Raw genomic sequence first — 17083 nt, 5'->3', positions numbered from 1 at the left:
AGTCTATGCCCCGATCAGTAACGCTGAAGAAGCTCAAGTTGAACAGTTCTATGAAGACCTACAAGACCTTCTAGAACAAAGAGCAAAACGATATGTCCTTTTCATCATAGGGGACTGGCATGCAAAAGTAGGAAGTCAAGAATACCTGGATAACAGGCAAATCTGGCCTTGGAGTACAGAATGAAGCAGAGCAAAGGCTAACAGACTTTTGCCAAGAGAAGGCACTGGTCATAGCAAACACCCTCTTCCAACAACACAAGAGAAGACTCTACACATGGACATCACCAGATGGTCGACACTGAAATCAGATTGATTATAGTCTTTGCAGCCAAAGATGGAGAAGCTCTACATGGTCAGCAAAAACTACCACCGGGACCTGACTGTGGCTCAGGTCACAAACTGCTTGTTGCCAAATTTAGACTCAAACTGAAGGAAGTGGGGACAAGCACAAGGCCATTCAGGTGTGACCTAAATCACATCCCTGACGACTACACAGTGGAAGTGAGAGATAGATTCAAGGGATAAAATCTGATAGAATGCCTAAGGAACTATTGACGGAGGTTAATACGTCGTATAGGAGTCCAGTTCAGTTCAGATCAGTCGCTCAGTCATGTCTGATCCTTTGCGACCCCTTGGACAGCAGCATGCCAGGCCTCCCTGTCCATCGCCAACTCCTGGAGCATGCTCAAACTCATGTCCATCGAGTCGGTGATGCCATCCAACGATCTCATCCTCTGTCGTCCCCTTCTCCTCCTGCCTTCAATCTTCCCCAGCATCAGGGTCTTTTCCAATGAGTCAGCTCTTTGCATCAGGTGGCCAAAGTATTGGAATTTCAGCTTCAGCATTAGTCTTTCCAATGAATAGTCAGGACTGACTTCCTTTAGGATTGATTGGTTAGATCTCCTGGCAGTCCAAGGGATTCTCAAGAGTCTTCTCCAACACAGTTCAAAAGCATCAATTCTTCAGCACTCGGCTTTCTTTGTAGTCCAACTCTCACATCTATACATGACTACTGGAAAAACCATAGCTTTCACTAGATGGACCTTTGTCGACAAAGTAATGTCTCTGCTTTTTAATATGGTGTCTAGGTTGGTCATAGCTTTTCTTCCAAGGAGCAAGTGTCTTTTACTTTCATGGCTGCAGTCACCATCTGCAATGATTTTGGAGCCCAAGAAAATAAAATCTCTCACTGTTTCCATTGTTTCTCTATCTATGTGTCATGGAGTGATGCGACCGGATACAATGATCTTAGTTTTTTGAATGTTGAGTTTTAAGCCAACTTTTTCACTCTCCTCTTTCACTTTCATCAAGAGGCTTCTTAGTTCCTCTTCACTTTCTGCCATAAGGGTGGTGTCATATGCGTATCTGAGGTTATTGATACTTCTCCCAGCAATCTTGATTCCAGCTTATATTTCATCCCGCCTGGCATTTCACATGATGTACTCTGCATATAAGTTAAATAAGCAGGGAGACAATATACACCCTTGATGTACTCCTTTCCCGATTTGGAACCAGTCTGTTGTTCCATGTCCAGTTCTAACTGGTGCTTCTTGCAGTTAGAAACCTGCATACAGGTTTCTCAAGAGGCAGGTAAGTAGTCTGGTATTCTTATCTCTTGAAGAATTTTCCAGTTTGTTGGGATCCACACAGTCAAAGGCTTTGGCACAGTCAATGAAGCAACAGATGTTTTTCTGGAACTCTCCTGCTTCTTATGATCCAACAGAGGTTGGCAATTTGATCTCTGGTTCCTCTGCCTTTTCTAAATCCAGCTTGAACATCTCGAAGTTCACAGTACACTTACTGTGGTAGCCTGGCTCTGAGAATTTTGAGTATTGCTTTTGCTAGCATGTAAAGTGAGTGCAATTGTGCAATAGCCTGAACATTCTTTGGCATTGCCCTTTTTTAGGATTGGAATGAAAACTGACCTTTCCCAGTCCTGTGGCCACTGCTGAGTTTTCCAAATGTGCTGGCATATTGAGTGTAGCACATTCACAGCATCATCTTTTAGGATCTGAAACAGGTCAACTGGAATTCCATCATCTGCACTAACTTTGTTTGGTGTGATGCTCCCTAAGGCCCACTTGACTTCACATTCCAGGATGTCCAGCTCTAGGTGAGTGATCACACCATCATGATTATCTGGGTCATGAAGATCTTTTTTGTAGTTCTTCTGTGTATTCTTGCCACCTCTTCTTAATCTCTTCTGCTTCTGTTAGGTCCATACCATTTGTGTCCTTTATTGTGCCCATCTATGCATGAAATGTTCTCTTGGTATCTCTAATTTTCTTGAAGAAATGTCTAGTCTTTTCCATTCTATTTTTTCCTCTATTTCTTTGTGATGATCACTAAGTACGGCTTTATCTCCTCTTGCTATTCTTTGGGACTCTGCACTCAAATGAGTATACCTTTCCTTTTCTCCTTTGTCTTTCACTTCTCTTCTTTTCTCACCTATTTTTAAGGCCTTCTCAGACAACCATTTTGCCTTTTTGCATTTCATTTTCTTGGGGGTGGTTTTGATCACTGCCTCCTGTTTAATGTCTGAGAAGGCCTTACCAACAGCTGAGAAAAGAAGAGAAGTGAAAGGCAAAGGAGAAAAAGAAAGATATATACCCATCTGAATGCAGAGTTCCAAAGAAGAGCAAGAAGAGATAAGAAAGCTTTCCTAAGTGAACAATGCAAAGATATAGAGAAAAACAACAGAATGGGAAAGACTAGAGATCTCTTCAAGAAAATTAGATATACCAAGGGAACATTTCATGCAAAATGGGCCCAATAAAGGACAGAAACGGGATAGACTTGGCAGAAGCAGAAGGTATTAAGATATTAAGAAGAGGTAGCAAGAATACACAGAACTATACAAAAAAGACAAGTTGGTTGGATGACATCACTGACTCAACAGACATGAGTTTAAGCAAGCTCTGGGAGATGGTGAAGGACAGGGAAGTCTGACGTGCTGCAGTCCATGGGGTCTCAATGAGTTGGACATGACTAAGCAACTGAATGACAATGTACAACAGTGAATCTGTAACTTGCTCAGACTGGAGTTAACGCAAACATTCAACATTTTTCCCTATTAAATTTCTTTAGTTATTTTAGGGAATCTATTAGTACATCTGAGTTACTACTTTGAATTTGAATAACATAGGCTAATATCTAGTCGTTTAAATGTAGTCTTTCAGACTGCAATGATAAGTATTGATTCTCACAGCACTTTACTGCGCCTCGGCACCCATCTCACAGCATTATGATTTTAGGTACATGCATACCTGCCTCTCCTCCTGCTCCTTAAGACAGAACTATTTTTGTTAGGGTTCGCACCTGCAGTGCCTTGCACAGATTGAGAGGAATGATATCCATGTTTATCAAATAAACTGATAGATCTCATTATATCATTTATTCTCTGCACATGTTCTCTCTTCTATTTATCTTTTAAAGTCACTTCTCTATATATATGATTTCTGCAGACCTGACAAAAGTCCTTTCAGGATCAGAAGTGACAAGCAGTCAGGGAGGTCTGCTGACTCCCATGTCTTGGGTCATCCAGCTCTTTAGTAACAGAACTGGCCTAGGTATTCAGACTGCATCTCACTTCTAATATAGTTTTTCTCTACTACAGTATGCCATGTCATAATATAGGTGAAGGAAGAGCCTATAAAAGTGACTTTCACAGATCATACAGCTGGGCAGAAACAGAATCTGAGACAGCTCCAGGTCTCTCTACTACATAGCCAGGTGTGCTTCTGCCCTCCTGAACCACACTGACACTCTACCATCCCAGATTACTCTGGTTTAGTAAGTCACTGAAAGAGTACAAACATCACTTGTGTTCAGAATCAAGTACAGGGTTCATGGGAGAAAGGATCCCAGAATCTCCACACGGAATGTGTGACCCATTAAAAGACAGTTCATATTACTGGTACAGAGAAACTATAACCCAGATTTTGCACTTTCCCATGGAAGCCAGGACTCACAGTTCCGTACCATGTATTAGAAGTGGATTCCGAGATGGCATGATCACAGTCAAGATGCCACGTGGAAAAAGTAATAAAGAATAAAAATAAACAAGGCCCATAGTATTGTGCATTTTTTCCCCTCTTCTGTGATGACTTTTCTCTAAACTAAATTTAATTTCTACTGCACCTTCCCTAGTATCTGGTCATTTCTGGTCAGCATGCCCAAGGTGTTCATAACAACTGACTTCAGTGAGCAAATAAAATATTTGTAACATTCTCTGAAGTGTGACAGAAATACGTGAAATACAGAAATACATGACAAGTGAAATGTATCTTATTCTTTACCTTGAAATGAAATACAGAATAGTGCAAGAACATCAATTAAGGAAATAAACAGAAATTACTTTTAAGGGAAAACAAAAGATCTTCCAATAGTAAGGGTGAATTTGAAAAAAAATTCCCACGTTTTGAGGCTCTACCTACAGTTGTCTGAAATCTACTGGTTACTACTCATCTAAAATGGGATAAGATCTGACATACCCATAGATCCAGCTGCTTCACCACTGTTATCTGTGTGGATCACCTCTGAACCTGCAGAAGGGTTAAGCATCTGCCTCTGATAGGAAAAAGCTTAAAAATAAATTTTAAAAAGGCTCAGTCAGTACACTAAAAAATTGTTATACTTTTCATTAACATAACCATGGCATATTACACATTTAAGTTACTATGAATCATTACTGAAATAAATTTTAACTTCTTTGAAGAAAAAAGTGCAGTACTAAACCAGGTAATATGCAGACAGAAAACATTACAAATATTCAGCAAGCCCTTTAACTAAAAGGACAATTATTCAACATCTGACAGTATATTGACCCATTTTCTTACCTGATGAATTTGTCGATGGACTGTGTTGGTGGCTCTGTACTCCTGGAGCTGCAGGAGCTATAAGCAAGCAGACAGGTCAGAGGAGAAAAGTCACAGTATCAAAAACCGTACGTAAATATTTACAGAAAAACACAAATCAAGATAATCAGGCCTGAAGATGAGACAGATTCTAAATAATGACAATTCACTGTGTGCATTAAACAGGCCCAATACAGCCACTACCCAACGACACAAAGTAATAGTGACTGTAGCCAACAACCTCAGGCCGAGGACAAGACTGAAACCGCTCGTGTGAGAGCTATTTGACAGCACCGCCAGCTGAAAGGGTCTGAGAGCCACAGTCTACCACAGCACTCCGATTATTTCTGCCACCCAGTCTGGACCAGCAGGAGTGAGGCCAGGCTCGGGGTGCTCAGCACACTCACTCTTCTGCAGAAGCTCCTGGATGCTGTCCGACGGGGCTGTGGCAGAGGACTCCAGGCAGTGTGCAAAACTGGACAGCGCCTTGCTGCGCACCGTCGGGGCCTTGTCTTTACAGCGGGCGACCAGGATTTCCTGAACCAAGAACTTATGCTTCAGGAACTTCTCGTGCTCCGGGGTTAGCGGGCCATCCACCTCTCGTTCAGGCAGCTCCAGGAGGGCCAAGGCCACATCAAGAGTGAACACCCGGTAGGAGACCTGGCAAAGCAAAACTGCACGTGTCTCCACCACAGAGCAACAACAAAGCATCGCTGCAGCAGAGCTGCAGGGCTGGGAGTCAAGAGCTCAGGCAGGTGTAGCGCCTACCTTGGCATTTCGTGTTAATCCATAAAGCCAGGCCATGAAAGAAGCATATTCTGCACAGGGAAGCTTGTTGAGCAGCTGGACCAGGGACTGAGCTGCATAAGTCCGGTACTCAGATTTATCGACCACCTGAAACACAGACCCCGAGAAGCTGTCCCGCTAGTCCCCACGCAGAACGACAGAAACACACACATTGGTGCAAGCAGACAATCGCTGAGTGCACCCAGCTCAGCAACACTGCCAAGTGTCTACATGTTACAGAAATGACCACCCAGTTCTACATCTCAGACCCACTGGGAAACCAACCGAGAAGAAATCTCCAAGTGCAATTTCAGAGAGTTTATAGATCTCTAGGATCCACAGAGTTGAAGTGAAGCATCATCTGTCCAAATTGTTAAAAATTTTAAGAGATATTCACATAATTTTGAACACTGACTGGACATTGGATGGTATTAAGGCATTACTGTGAATTTTTTAGGTGTGTTAATATTTTGTGGATATGTTTTTAAAGAGTTCTTATGCTGTAGAGAGACACATGCAATAGTTATGTCTGAAGGGATAAGATGAAATCTGCTTCCTAAGAAAATCCAGTGTGCCTGTGTGTTGGCAGAGCTTCTCCTTATACAAAATCACTGAACATTCTGTTCATTACTCTGTTCTATATCTTTATACATTTGAAATCTAAAAAAGGAAAAAAAGTTGTTTTATTCCCTCAAAAATACTCAAAGAGGACAGCGAATATACTAAATAAAAAATACAATGCTTGGTAATGATATAGACTCATTTCTAAGAACACTCACACATGCATTTACTTTCACATGTTTTTCATACTCTTAGTAACACAGCAAACAGTACCTTGACACAGATGTGCTGCAGTAGAGTACGAAGAACTGGATACATGCTTTCTTTAAGTTCATCCACCAGCAAACTTTAAAAAAGAAAAGAAACAGTCACTGTTTATAATATACCTATAATAAAAATAAAACAACAACTTTCCTTAAACCTATTCTCAAAAATAGTGACATTTCTACATTTTAGAAACCCTAACTACTAAGAACAATCTACGCCTGTGCTGGCAGCAAAGTCTGAGCATGTGGAATGTGAAGACAGCATCACAGTGGAGCGCCGTTCCCGGTCTGAGCGTGTGGAGTGTGAAGACAGCATCATAGCTGAGCACCGTTCCCCACACCCGGGGGGTCTCCAAACTGCTTCCAGCAGCCAGTCAGGGAGGGGCAGGCCCCAGACCTCACAAGATCCTTGGACTGCTTAAGCTGGTTCTTATTAAGGCTGAAATAGGGCTTCCCTGGTAGCTCAGTGGTAAAGAATCCACCTCACAATGCAGTAGACACGGATTCAATCCCTGATCCAGGAAGAACAGGCAGAGGAGCAATTAAACCCGTGGGCCCACGTGCCGCAACGCCTGAAGCCTGGGAGCCCTCGAGCCCACGCTCTGCACACTGCTCTAGAGTAGCCCCCAGTCACCACAGCTAAGAGGCCTGTGCGGCAATTAGGACCCAGGACAGCCATAAATAAACAAATAACTTCTTAAAAATTTGGCAAGCTTTCTCTGTGAAGAGCTTAATACCTTTTTTTTTTTAAAAAAAAGCTCCACTATATCCTTTTGAAGTAAATGACAGATTGAGACCTAGTACTACCTCGTGGTAGCTCAGTGGAATGCATTTCTAACAGTACTTCTCCAAAGTTAACCCTCAGAGAAGCTATTAAAATGTCCAGATTCAACCCATTTTCAAGTGTCGAGTTTATTTATGCCATTATAGAGATATTACTACAATTGCTGACATCATGATGGAAAATTTAAAACAAGTACTTCTACTTAAAGTATCTTATTTACTGTTTAAAAAAATTCCTTAAGGAGAGAGGTTCACTCAGGGGTCAGACAGCGCCTGTACCTGGCTGCCAGCACCCACACCCACACCCCGCACCCACGCCCCAAGCCTGCACCCAGACCCGCAGCCCGCGCCAGCACCTGCACCCCACACCCGGACCTGCCCGGGCACCGAATCCGCTCACAGGCACGCTCTCCACTGCCCCACCACCTCCACGCTGCTGCCAGACAGACAAACTGAGGACAGAACAGCTTGTGACGCAGCAGCATCTTCCCAGTAAAGCCCAGACATGGGACTTTGTAGGCAAAGCCTACTGACTCATGAGGAGAAGATTAGTCTATCAATTATTGATAAAGAAGTTTAAAAAAAAAAAGTGGCAAGGAACCTAAGGAAAGCGACTCAGAGGAGAGCCAAAAAAGGCAGAGACAGACTTGGAGCAGCAGACACTGAAACCGCTGTCAGGACTCAGAGGTGACCTCACAGGCCGGCCCAGGAACCACGAACTCACAGCCCCCACCACCACACCCTACCACACCAGCCAGATGAGCTGCAATGCACTTTATTCTGAGCAACAAACCACACACAGCCCAGACATGTGTCAGTTCCACAGGTGTCAGAAGTCCTGGCTAGCACAGGGCCCAGGAGACTGAGGGTGAGTGAGAGAGAGAGAGACCCGAGCTGTGTGCACTTTACCTTACAAACTGGATGGCCAGCTTCCTACTGCTGACAACTGGAGGCGTGATGGCAAGCGGAGCATGATGGGAGCCTTTACCCACTTCTACCATCAGTATTATGTAGAGCATCTGATGCAAAACGTATCTGAGAACCTGAAAGAGGAAAGGAAATGCAACTTAAGGCATGACAGAGAATCCCAAGGCCTTGTAAACTGTGACACAGACCAGAGTGAGCTATTTCAAATGCCAGCAGGTAAAGGAGGTTGACACAGGTTTTGGTTGACCATGAAGGATATGCTTGCTGGACAATGACCGGGTGTCAATACCTGCACAAAATGAACAGTGTGGAGGTGCTGCCTACAGATTGATGAGCTGGATTCCACCTGGTTTCTCTGCTTACCTTATACTGCAGCCCAGAAATCAGGGCTCAGAGAATCAGCCGCAACTGAGCAAGGGCAAAGAATGAAATGGGTTACCCCTCACAGGAAGGAGGAAGGTGATGATTCTCTACTTATATTACACCTGAAGCTTACAGAGTACCTTCCCATATATCATCTCACATGATCTACTCAAGGAGTTAACTCATGCATCCAGTGAATAAAATAATTTACTGGAAACTAAGGATGTGGCAGGTACTGCATTAAGCATGTTTCTGTTTTACAAGATTTGACCATACTTACTCTGAAATCTCTCAACTCAATGAGGTCAGCAAGACATTTCCATTTTATACTTGACACTATTATTATCTCCACTTTATACATAATAAAAGACTTCAAAGATGAGTAGCCCCAAATCAAGTAATCACAGGCCAGGCTACAGCCAGTGTCACGCAACATGAGGCCAACACTTTTGCAATGAGAAACACCCCGTCCTTGGAGATGCTGGCACCTGCACGGGTGATCTCCCAGGCTCCGCCCCTTCTGCAACGTTAGAAAGGGCACAGAGACTGAAACTCGCACTGTGAATGCTGGCACATATTCCAAACACAGGGAAGATAATGCATCAAACATTAAAGAAATACGGGGTGTTTTCTAAACAGCAGGCATTACGTGAGGTATTCTTCCCTGTAGTCCTCCTGAGAAATCCACAGGAAGGGAAGCCCCTCATCCTCCTTGTTCAGGTGAGGAAACCAAGGACTCACGGAGGACACACAGGGCTTCTCCTGTGGCTCAGTGGTAAGGAACCCCTCTGCCAACGTAGGGGACACCAGTTCAACCCCTGGTTCGGAAGGCGCCCATGTGCCTCAGAGCAACTAAGCCCGTGCTCCCCAACTATAAGCCACTGCACCACAATCAGAGAGTAGCCCCCACTTGCAGCAACTGAGAGAAAGCCTGCTCACAGCCAAAAAGACCCAGCACAGCCAAAAATAAGTAATACTTTTTTTTCTTTTTAAAGGGAGACACAGCAGTGAGGGGTAGGACCCAAGTGCAGAGCCCGAGTGCCCGAGGCCTCCGCATCCCGCTGCCCCTGGAAACCAGGTGTACTGCAGGCACCAAAGGCCAAGGACCTTGGTCTGTCACGTTTTCTGCAAACTCCTGTTGCATTGATGACATTCAGGTTGAGTAACACCCCAGGGCTTAAAAAGTCCTAACCCCAGTGTCTAGGGCTGTGGGGCTTTGAAGGTCACCGCGAGTAAATCTAGACACGAATGCTGACCAGGAGTGTCAGCAGAATTATCCACAAAGGCACAAACACCAACAGAAACAGAGGGGAACAGGGACCTGTGAGGGAGCTGCAAGGTCCTGTGACTGTCTGTCCTTCTACCAGAGGACTCTGGTGAACACTTGTGTGAAAGTACTGCTCAGTAGCTTTCCTGTTCCTCTACCCAGGCCACACTGGAGCCTTCTTTATGCCTTAACTCAACAAGAGCATCCTGAGGCACCAGGGACCTGGATATGAGCCCGGAATGAGCAGCGGCCACCACGTGGTGACGGGCGCTTTTCATCACACAAACGTGTGACCATCACGCTTTTCATCACACAAACATCAATGACCCAGTGGGTTCACTCGGCATCACACTGAGCCCTTCCAGCGTTTCAGTCTCACGACCCGTATGCTTCCAATTCAACCGGTAACTCAGGTCCTCTCTCCTTTACCTTGTCTCCTTCTCTGTGAAGAGGGGAACAAAGCAAATATAATCCATGGTAGGCCAGTTCTGGTATGTATTTCATTTCTCTGAGAATTCTAAAGAAAAAAGGCAAAAGATTAGTTAATGGATGTGATTTCACTAGGATAAACTCCTAACCCTATCAACAATATTTAAATGAATAAATTCTACCTGTGTGCCAATTAGGATAAAATGGTATTTACACCTCTGCTGCAGCAAAACATCATACCATAATTAAATGTTAGCACTGGAAGATTTAATTGCTCACCTGGCTTGTGTAACCTGGAATTCGTAATGAACTGGTTCAAAGCTAGTTAATGCAACAAAGACCTGAAAAACAGATACCAAGAAAAGACCTGGTTTTTCCCACTCTTTAAATCTTAGCCATTGTCCCAGCTCTCTGAACCTGCCCAAGGTCCCTGGCATTCTCACTTACCTCTACACAATTCTGTATACACTCTGGCTTTTCTTTTAAGGAGAATTTAGAAAGAAGCCTTATAAAGTTCTTCAAAACGTGAAAGATGACATTTCGAATTTGACGACGATCTTCAGAAGAAAAAAAAACATTCTCTTCATCCTCCTCTTCTGGAGTAATTTCATCCATCTAGATCATGAAACACACAGCTGACTGTGTGGCACTGCCTCGCGGCTTGTGCGAGGTCTGCAATGTCCCCAAGCCAAGGCCAGTGGAACTCCAGGTGGCCACCCTGGGCCCCATGGCCACAAGCTCAGTCTGGACCAGATGAAGGCTACCATAGCCTCTGGGTCCGGATTTTCACATCAATGAGATTGCCTGGGTTTCCTACCAACTCTGGTGTCAATGAACCTCTACCATCCTACCCAGTCACACAAGAATGTGGAATTAATGTTATTTTATTATGTTCTTGTGGACATGAGTCCTCTGGACACTTCGACCACGGTCTCTAATGAAATTAAGGTAACACCTGCCGGCCTGCAGCGAGGCACACCTGGGAAGAGACTGGAGGGAGGTGACAGGAAGGTTACGAAGACGGCACGGGGAACAGAGGCTCAGCAGGCCACGAGGCCACTCCTAAGGGAGGGACGGCAGACAGCACGCTAGGGCTTTGGTATAATCTTGACCCCTGACATCCTAACTTAATAAAAATTCTTACAGGAATCAGATACACTTTATGACCACACCCCCTCTTACCTCCACCTCCTCTCTCCTGAGGGGTCTTGCTCTCTTACTGCTCTCCTGTGAGTTGCCCTGAGGGTTCTTTGGTTGCTCTTTCTTTCTTTTCTGATTCAAGCTGGATTCCTGAGGCCAGCACTTCTTCAGAATCTGAATGCATTTGTCAAATATCACTGGATGGAAAACTTGATTGACTACGCTGCCTATTCGTAAAGAATGAAGAGTAAGCAAGGTAGGTTTAATTCCTTTGAAATATGTCTCCTACAACAATGAAATATTAAAAAACAAACACAGACTTTTCCTTAACTTTGACCAAGGAACCTTTAGCAAAAAAGTTCCATTCAACTTCCGCCCTAGGCAATGAGTCGTCAGTTCAGTTCAGTCACTCAGTCATGTCCGACTCTTTGCGACCCCATGGACTACAGGACGCCAGGCCTCCCTGTCCGTCATGAACTCCCGGAGCTTGCTGAGACTCATGTCCATCGAGTTGGGGATGCCATGCAGCCATCCATCCTCTATCGTCCCCTTCTCCTCCTGCCTTCACTCTTTCCCAGCATCAGGGTCTTCTCCAGTGAGTCAGTTCTTCCCATCAGGTGGCCAAAGTATTGGAGTTTCAGCTTAAGCATCAGTCCTTCAATGAACACCCAGGACTGATCTCCTTTAGGATGAATTGGTTGGATCTCCTTGCAGTCCAAGGGACTCTCAAGAATCTTCTCCAACACCACAGTTCAAAAGCATCAATTCTTTGGCGCTCAGCTTTCTTTACAGTTCAACTCTCACATCCATACATGACCACTGGAAGAACCATAGCCTTGACTAGATGGACCTTTGTTGGCAAAATAATGTCTCTGCTTTTTAATATGCTATCTAGGTTGGTCATAGCTTCTCCTCCAATTCTCAAACCATATGGAACAGGTCCCTAACATCTACTACAAAGGCACTGACATAAGCAGCGACAAGCAGCAGGTTGACTAATCCTGCTTTTCTCTTCCTAGTGAACTCGCGGTTCCACAGCTGCAGCTGCCTCCTCAGCCCCACCCGCTCCTGCCCTGGGCTCAGGGTGGGTCGGGGGGAGACCTCCTTCACAGCTCTCGCCTGAAGGAGGTGGGGCAGCATCACAGACACACCCCTTCCCATGCCTCCTCAATGTGACAAGCTGTGCTCAGCCCTGCAGGTGAGAACAGTCCCACCAACTGTCCACACCACACAGCCGAAACAACAATACCCCTCCGACCGGCACTTTTCTCAGGCTGGACGGGAGTCAGAAGGCAGGGACATCATGATGGCACACAGAGTGGGGGTGGAGCTCTTAGAGCTCAGCATGCCCCCTCCAGCCTTCCCACTCTGGGACTGTTCGTGCTGGGTTATAGACTTAGCATAGTAACATCCGAAATCACATTTACAGGAAAACAGGAGAGCTTTCTGAACACCTATGACAGACCATGTGCTTCACGGATTCACCCTCACCTAACCTCTCAGTGAGGACAAAGCATTGATATAACAGTTCAAAACCAAGCAGACAAATTACAAACAAAAGGCCTGCCCCATCACAGCAAAATGCATACCTGGTACTTCCAACAGCAGGAAATAGAGCCCGGCGGCGTGAAGGCCGAATTCCTGCTGCTGAGCACTGACGTTTTTCTTAAGGACCTTATAAACGAAGTGGTGAAACAAGGCCATCAGCGCGTTGTGGGAAATCCTGTTCTCCATGAAGAAGGTCCAAATGCTCTAGGGGAGGGCAAACCGTAAGCACCAGTCGTTAGAGAACTGTGAGAGTCTCCGCTTGCTGTATCTGATTCTTCTGAATGCTTAGTGCCCTATAAGAAAATGAATAGATCATTCTGCCTCCTAATTATAAATGTTTGCCATTTTCAAAGGGACTAAAACAGAAAATTTAAAAGTGTGTTATTCAAAATTTACAAAGTTGAGGAGTTTCCTGGTGGTCCAGTGGTTAGGACTCCATGCTTCATTGGGGAAAGTCTGGGTTCGATTACTGGTTGGGAACTAAGATCCCACAAGTTGGTGGCTCAGTCAATAAAAGAAAAAATAAAACGAAAGTCACAAAGATAAGAAACTATACAAGAACCTTAATTAAACTTTCAAAATAACTTTGGGTAAGTTTGAAGCATATGTATTTCTGAAATTACTACACCTGAAAGCTACACTAAGATTCTGGGGACACCTGTATCAGTGATTACTCAGACAAGTCACCCTTCCATCTATGTTAAATGTACCTCAATCCATTTATTACTCTAATTACTAACTAAAAAAATCAGAGCAACTTATTTAAATTGAAATGTTCTGTGGGCAATGGGAGCAGAAGAAGAAAACCTGAAAGTGTCTTGCTCAACAGACTGCAGAAATAGCCTCAATAGGAGAGGAAATAAACCCTAGAGTATAAACCATAATTTCATTAATTTTGACCACTGTTCTATGCTTTCTCCTCTTATAGACACGATGAGAAAATAGGTTATTTGCATAAAGCAAACAGTAGGAACGAAATACGGCTTACTATGGACCACCTTAAAATAACATAAGCCCACAAAAGTTCAAGAAATCAGACCTCTACATCCTCTTTTCTTCACCACGAAGCTTGAGAAGAAACCAGTTACACTTTATTTCTAAGGCCACCTCAGTTCCCCTCCCGCTGCCTGGAACTTTGACCCTGGGGGACCCAATCACCTTGGCAGCATTTCATACCTGACAAAGACCCAGTTCACAAAACTCTATTAACTCTATTTGAAAAAAAAAGTCCCCAGTTTTTAGCCCCCCTCCCCAATTTCCAGAACCATAACCCAGACCACAACACAACAAACATTTTTTTAAAAAACTCAATGATCAAAATACAACTGACTGTTGAACAACACAGGACGAGACACAGCTCCATAGACACAGCTCCTTCACATCTATGGTTCTGCATCCAGGGACTGAAACACCCAGGACCATCAGTCCTGTAGATACTGCTGAAAACTCTGCATGTAAGTGGGCCTGTGCAGCCAAAATCTGTGTGATTCAAGGGTTAGTCATAATGTCCCCAGGGAGCTCCCTGGGGACAGCATTCCCCCCAGGGTCTATTAGGTTCCTAGGTCTACTGCCCACTAGAACCCCTTCCTCCAGGAGGCAGACGTGAGGACAAGCGGTTTAGTCTATGGATGACGCTTAGACCTGAACCTTATGGACAGCAAACACCTCGCTCTGGAAGTCTACCATGGACCTCACTCACAGCTGTCCTGTGTGCCCCCACCCTGCCCCATCCCCTCAGACTTGCTGTACGTCCCCACTGTGAAGACCCCTCTCAAGGCTGCCCTGGAATCCTCATTACTGGGCAGCATTCCAGCCATTGGTGAAGATGTGCCTCCAGCCAGCTACCTTCTTTCTGGGACCTTCCCAACCTCAACCTCAGCAAGCTGCCCTTTCCACACCCCTGCGAGATGGCATCTAACGTGTCCAACAGCAGTTTCTAACACATAGCTGGTGGCCCATGCTTCTTCACACCCGTGGATGTGGTCACTGCACAGGCTCTGGCCAGAGCAATGACAGTGCACACTCCCAGAGCCAGAGCTTGATTCTGCCCTCTCCCGCGTGCCCCTGGAGCGAGAGGCTCTGTACCCTCCCCAGGTTACCCTCCTAGGTACTGCATGTGGTACGCAGCATTATGCTTAATGAGTATTTAACAGGTCGATTTAATTTTTGAACAGCTACCTGAAACTAATAACAGAAGTATTTTTTGTTAATTTAAAGCTTTCAGAGACATTAATATCTAGGTATTCTTTGTTCTGCTTTCTAGCCTTTCAGTTTTTTGAAAAGAAGTTTATTACCTAAAGAGTAACAGTCACACTAGGTAGAACTCCATTTAAAGCAACTTTTTTTTTCCTTTCTTAGTTCAACTAAACACGTCTCAGGTTAACATTTAATTTCCTTAAAGCGAAGGCATCCTGAATTGTTACAACATTGTTCCCGGCCATCTTTTCTTATTTTGCTTATTGGTTTTCATCTTTGCCTTGGCCTTTACTCTTTTCCTTTAATTTGCTCTTGTTACCAATGCTCATGACACGAAAAGAATCACACTGATAACTTGGGAGGACGATTATGAGGCCATCCCAGTTACAACACTCTTCCTTCCTTCTGAACTGCACACCAAAGAGACCAAGTTCTAGATGATACTGGGTTTCTACCCGACACTTCTAACAAGGAAATGGCTAGCTTGGTTGTTTTTTTTTTTTTTTTTTTTTTTACCTCAGCAGCTTCACGTTTCTCAGTAGCAAAAGGTAACATTGCGCTGTAAAGCTCTGTGAACGCGCTCAGGCCAGTCTGCACGATCTCTGCTTCTATGCTGGCATCCAGAGGCTCGGTCTCTGTGAACTCCAGCTCCCATACTCCATCCACCCATTCTAGTAGGAAAATGCAACTACAGTCAACTAGTGTTCTGTAGCAATCAGCTTTGGGCTCTAAGTACATTCAAGAAGAGAACAGTTTTCTGGGCACAAGTCATACCACATAGGTGAGGCAGAATGAACAGAGAAGCAGAAAGGGTTAGAAAAATCTGTTTACTCATTAAACTGACAGCTGGCTATTACGTTGGCCATTCTCTAAAAACATGAAGTAGGAAAACACTTTACAGATGTTAACAGTTTGGGGGAAGACCCAGCCTCCCCATATGTTCAAGCTAGAGAAGAGATAATAAAAAGCTGTCTCAGCCGTCCCTTTGTGAAAGTCTCATAACCAAGCTGAAGTCGCTCAGTTGCGTCCGATTCTGTGACCCCACGAACTGCAGACTGCCAGGCTCCTCTGTCTGTGGGATAATCCAGACAAGAATACTGGAGTGGGTTGCTGTTCCCTTCTCCAGAGGATCTTGGCGACTCAGGGATCGAACCCGTGTCTCCTATATTGCAGGCAAATTCTTTACCGTCTGAATCACTAGCTAATAAACCCAAATAAAGTGTACAGTGGAAAGGGACAGGTGAGGCAAACGAATGAAATGACTTTAAAAAATATGAGTCAAAAAAAAAAAAAAAAAAGACTGCCGGCTACAGAGATGCCGCGGGATGGAAGGCAGCCTCGAGACAGCGGCCTGCAGCGACTGCGGCGGGTGAGGACACCCACAGCCCTTCAGTGACGACGGGCGCTTGGAGGCTCCAGCCGCACCCCTGGGCCCCAAGTTCAGAAGGTCAGCTTGGGCCAACAAACAGCCACGCGGTCGAAGCCTCGGCACCTGCGAGGCCGTCCGCGCAGACCCGGGGGCAAGGCCAAGAAGCAGGTGTACAGAGGGGAAGGAGGACGCGGCCCTAGACCAGCACCCCCCGGAGCACCCGGGCCCCGGGCGCGTCCTCACCTTGGCTGAGGTCCAGTGGGCACCAGGTCTGCAGAGCGCACGCCAGGTTCCCGCAAGCCTCCATGACGGCTGCTCGCCTCACTTTCAAAGTTGCTCGGGCGCGCGCGCCCAGAAGGCCCCGCTTACGTCAAGGGTCGGCACTGACCAATCACCGCGCCCCGCTGGCAGGCCGGCAGCCAATCAGCAGGGCCTTCCGCCGGATGCGCACAGGGAGAGGGCGCCCGCCCACGCAACTGAAGTTGGGGGTGGTTTTCAGCTGTCGCTTTAAAGTGGGGCTAAAGAAACGAGCCAAGTATACTGCCTTCCTGCTCCTCTTCCCTACGTGGCGGACGCCCTGAAGAGAAGCTGA

The 17083-nt window shown here is 45.4% G+C and overlaps 1 protein-coding gene across 3 annotated transcripts in view; it reads right to left on the bottom strand.

The window, feature by feature from the left end:
- Positions 1-16837, bottom strand: part of NCAPD3 (non-SMC condensin II complex subunit D3) — a 57174-nt gene extending 40337 nt beyond the window's left edge. For 2 of the 3 annotated variants that reach the window (XM_065944892.1, XM_065944893.1), the window contains exons 1-13: positions 16735-16837; positions 15639-15793; positions 12968-13130; positions 11421-11605; positions 10686-10853; positions 10518-10579; positions 10239-10326; positions 8162-8295; positions 6477-6549; positions 5625-5750; positions 5264-5516; positions 4839-4895; positions 4494-4583 (exon numbers count right to left, since the gene is read on the bottom strand). In XM_065944892.1, the coding sequence (XP_065800964.1) occupies positions 4494-4583; positions 4839-4895; positions 5264-5516; positions 5625-5750; positions 6477-6549; positions 8162-8295; positions 10239-10326; positions 10518-10579; positions 10686-10853; positions 11421-11605; positions 12968-13130; positions 15639-15793; positions 16735-16798 (1618 nt within the window). In that variant the 5' untranslated portion in view covers positions 16799-16837. Of the gene's footprint in view, positions 1-4493; positions 4584-4838; positions 4896-5263; positions 5517-5624; positions 5751-6476; positions 6550-8161; positions 8296-10238; positions 10327-10517; positions 10580-10685; positions 10854-11420; positions 11606-12967; positions 13220-15638; positions 15794-16734 lie in introns of those variants that run through there. The other variant, XM_065944894.1, reaches the window with a different exon arrangement.
- Positions 16838-17083: the final 246 nt, after the last annotated feature.

Source organism: Muntiacus reevesi, chromosome 9, assembly GCF_963930625.1.
Source record: "Muntiacus reevesi chromosome 9, mMunRee1.1, whole genome shotgun sequence".
In the NCBI taxonomy this organism is placed as follows: Eukaryota; Metazoa; Chordata; class Mammalia; order Artiodactyla; family Cervidae; genus Muntiacus; species Muntiacus reevesi.
The sequence above is the reverse complement of the archived record's forward strand: the minus strand, read 5'-3'. Positions and strand labels throughout refer to the sequence as shown.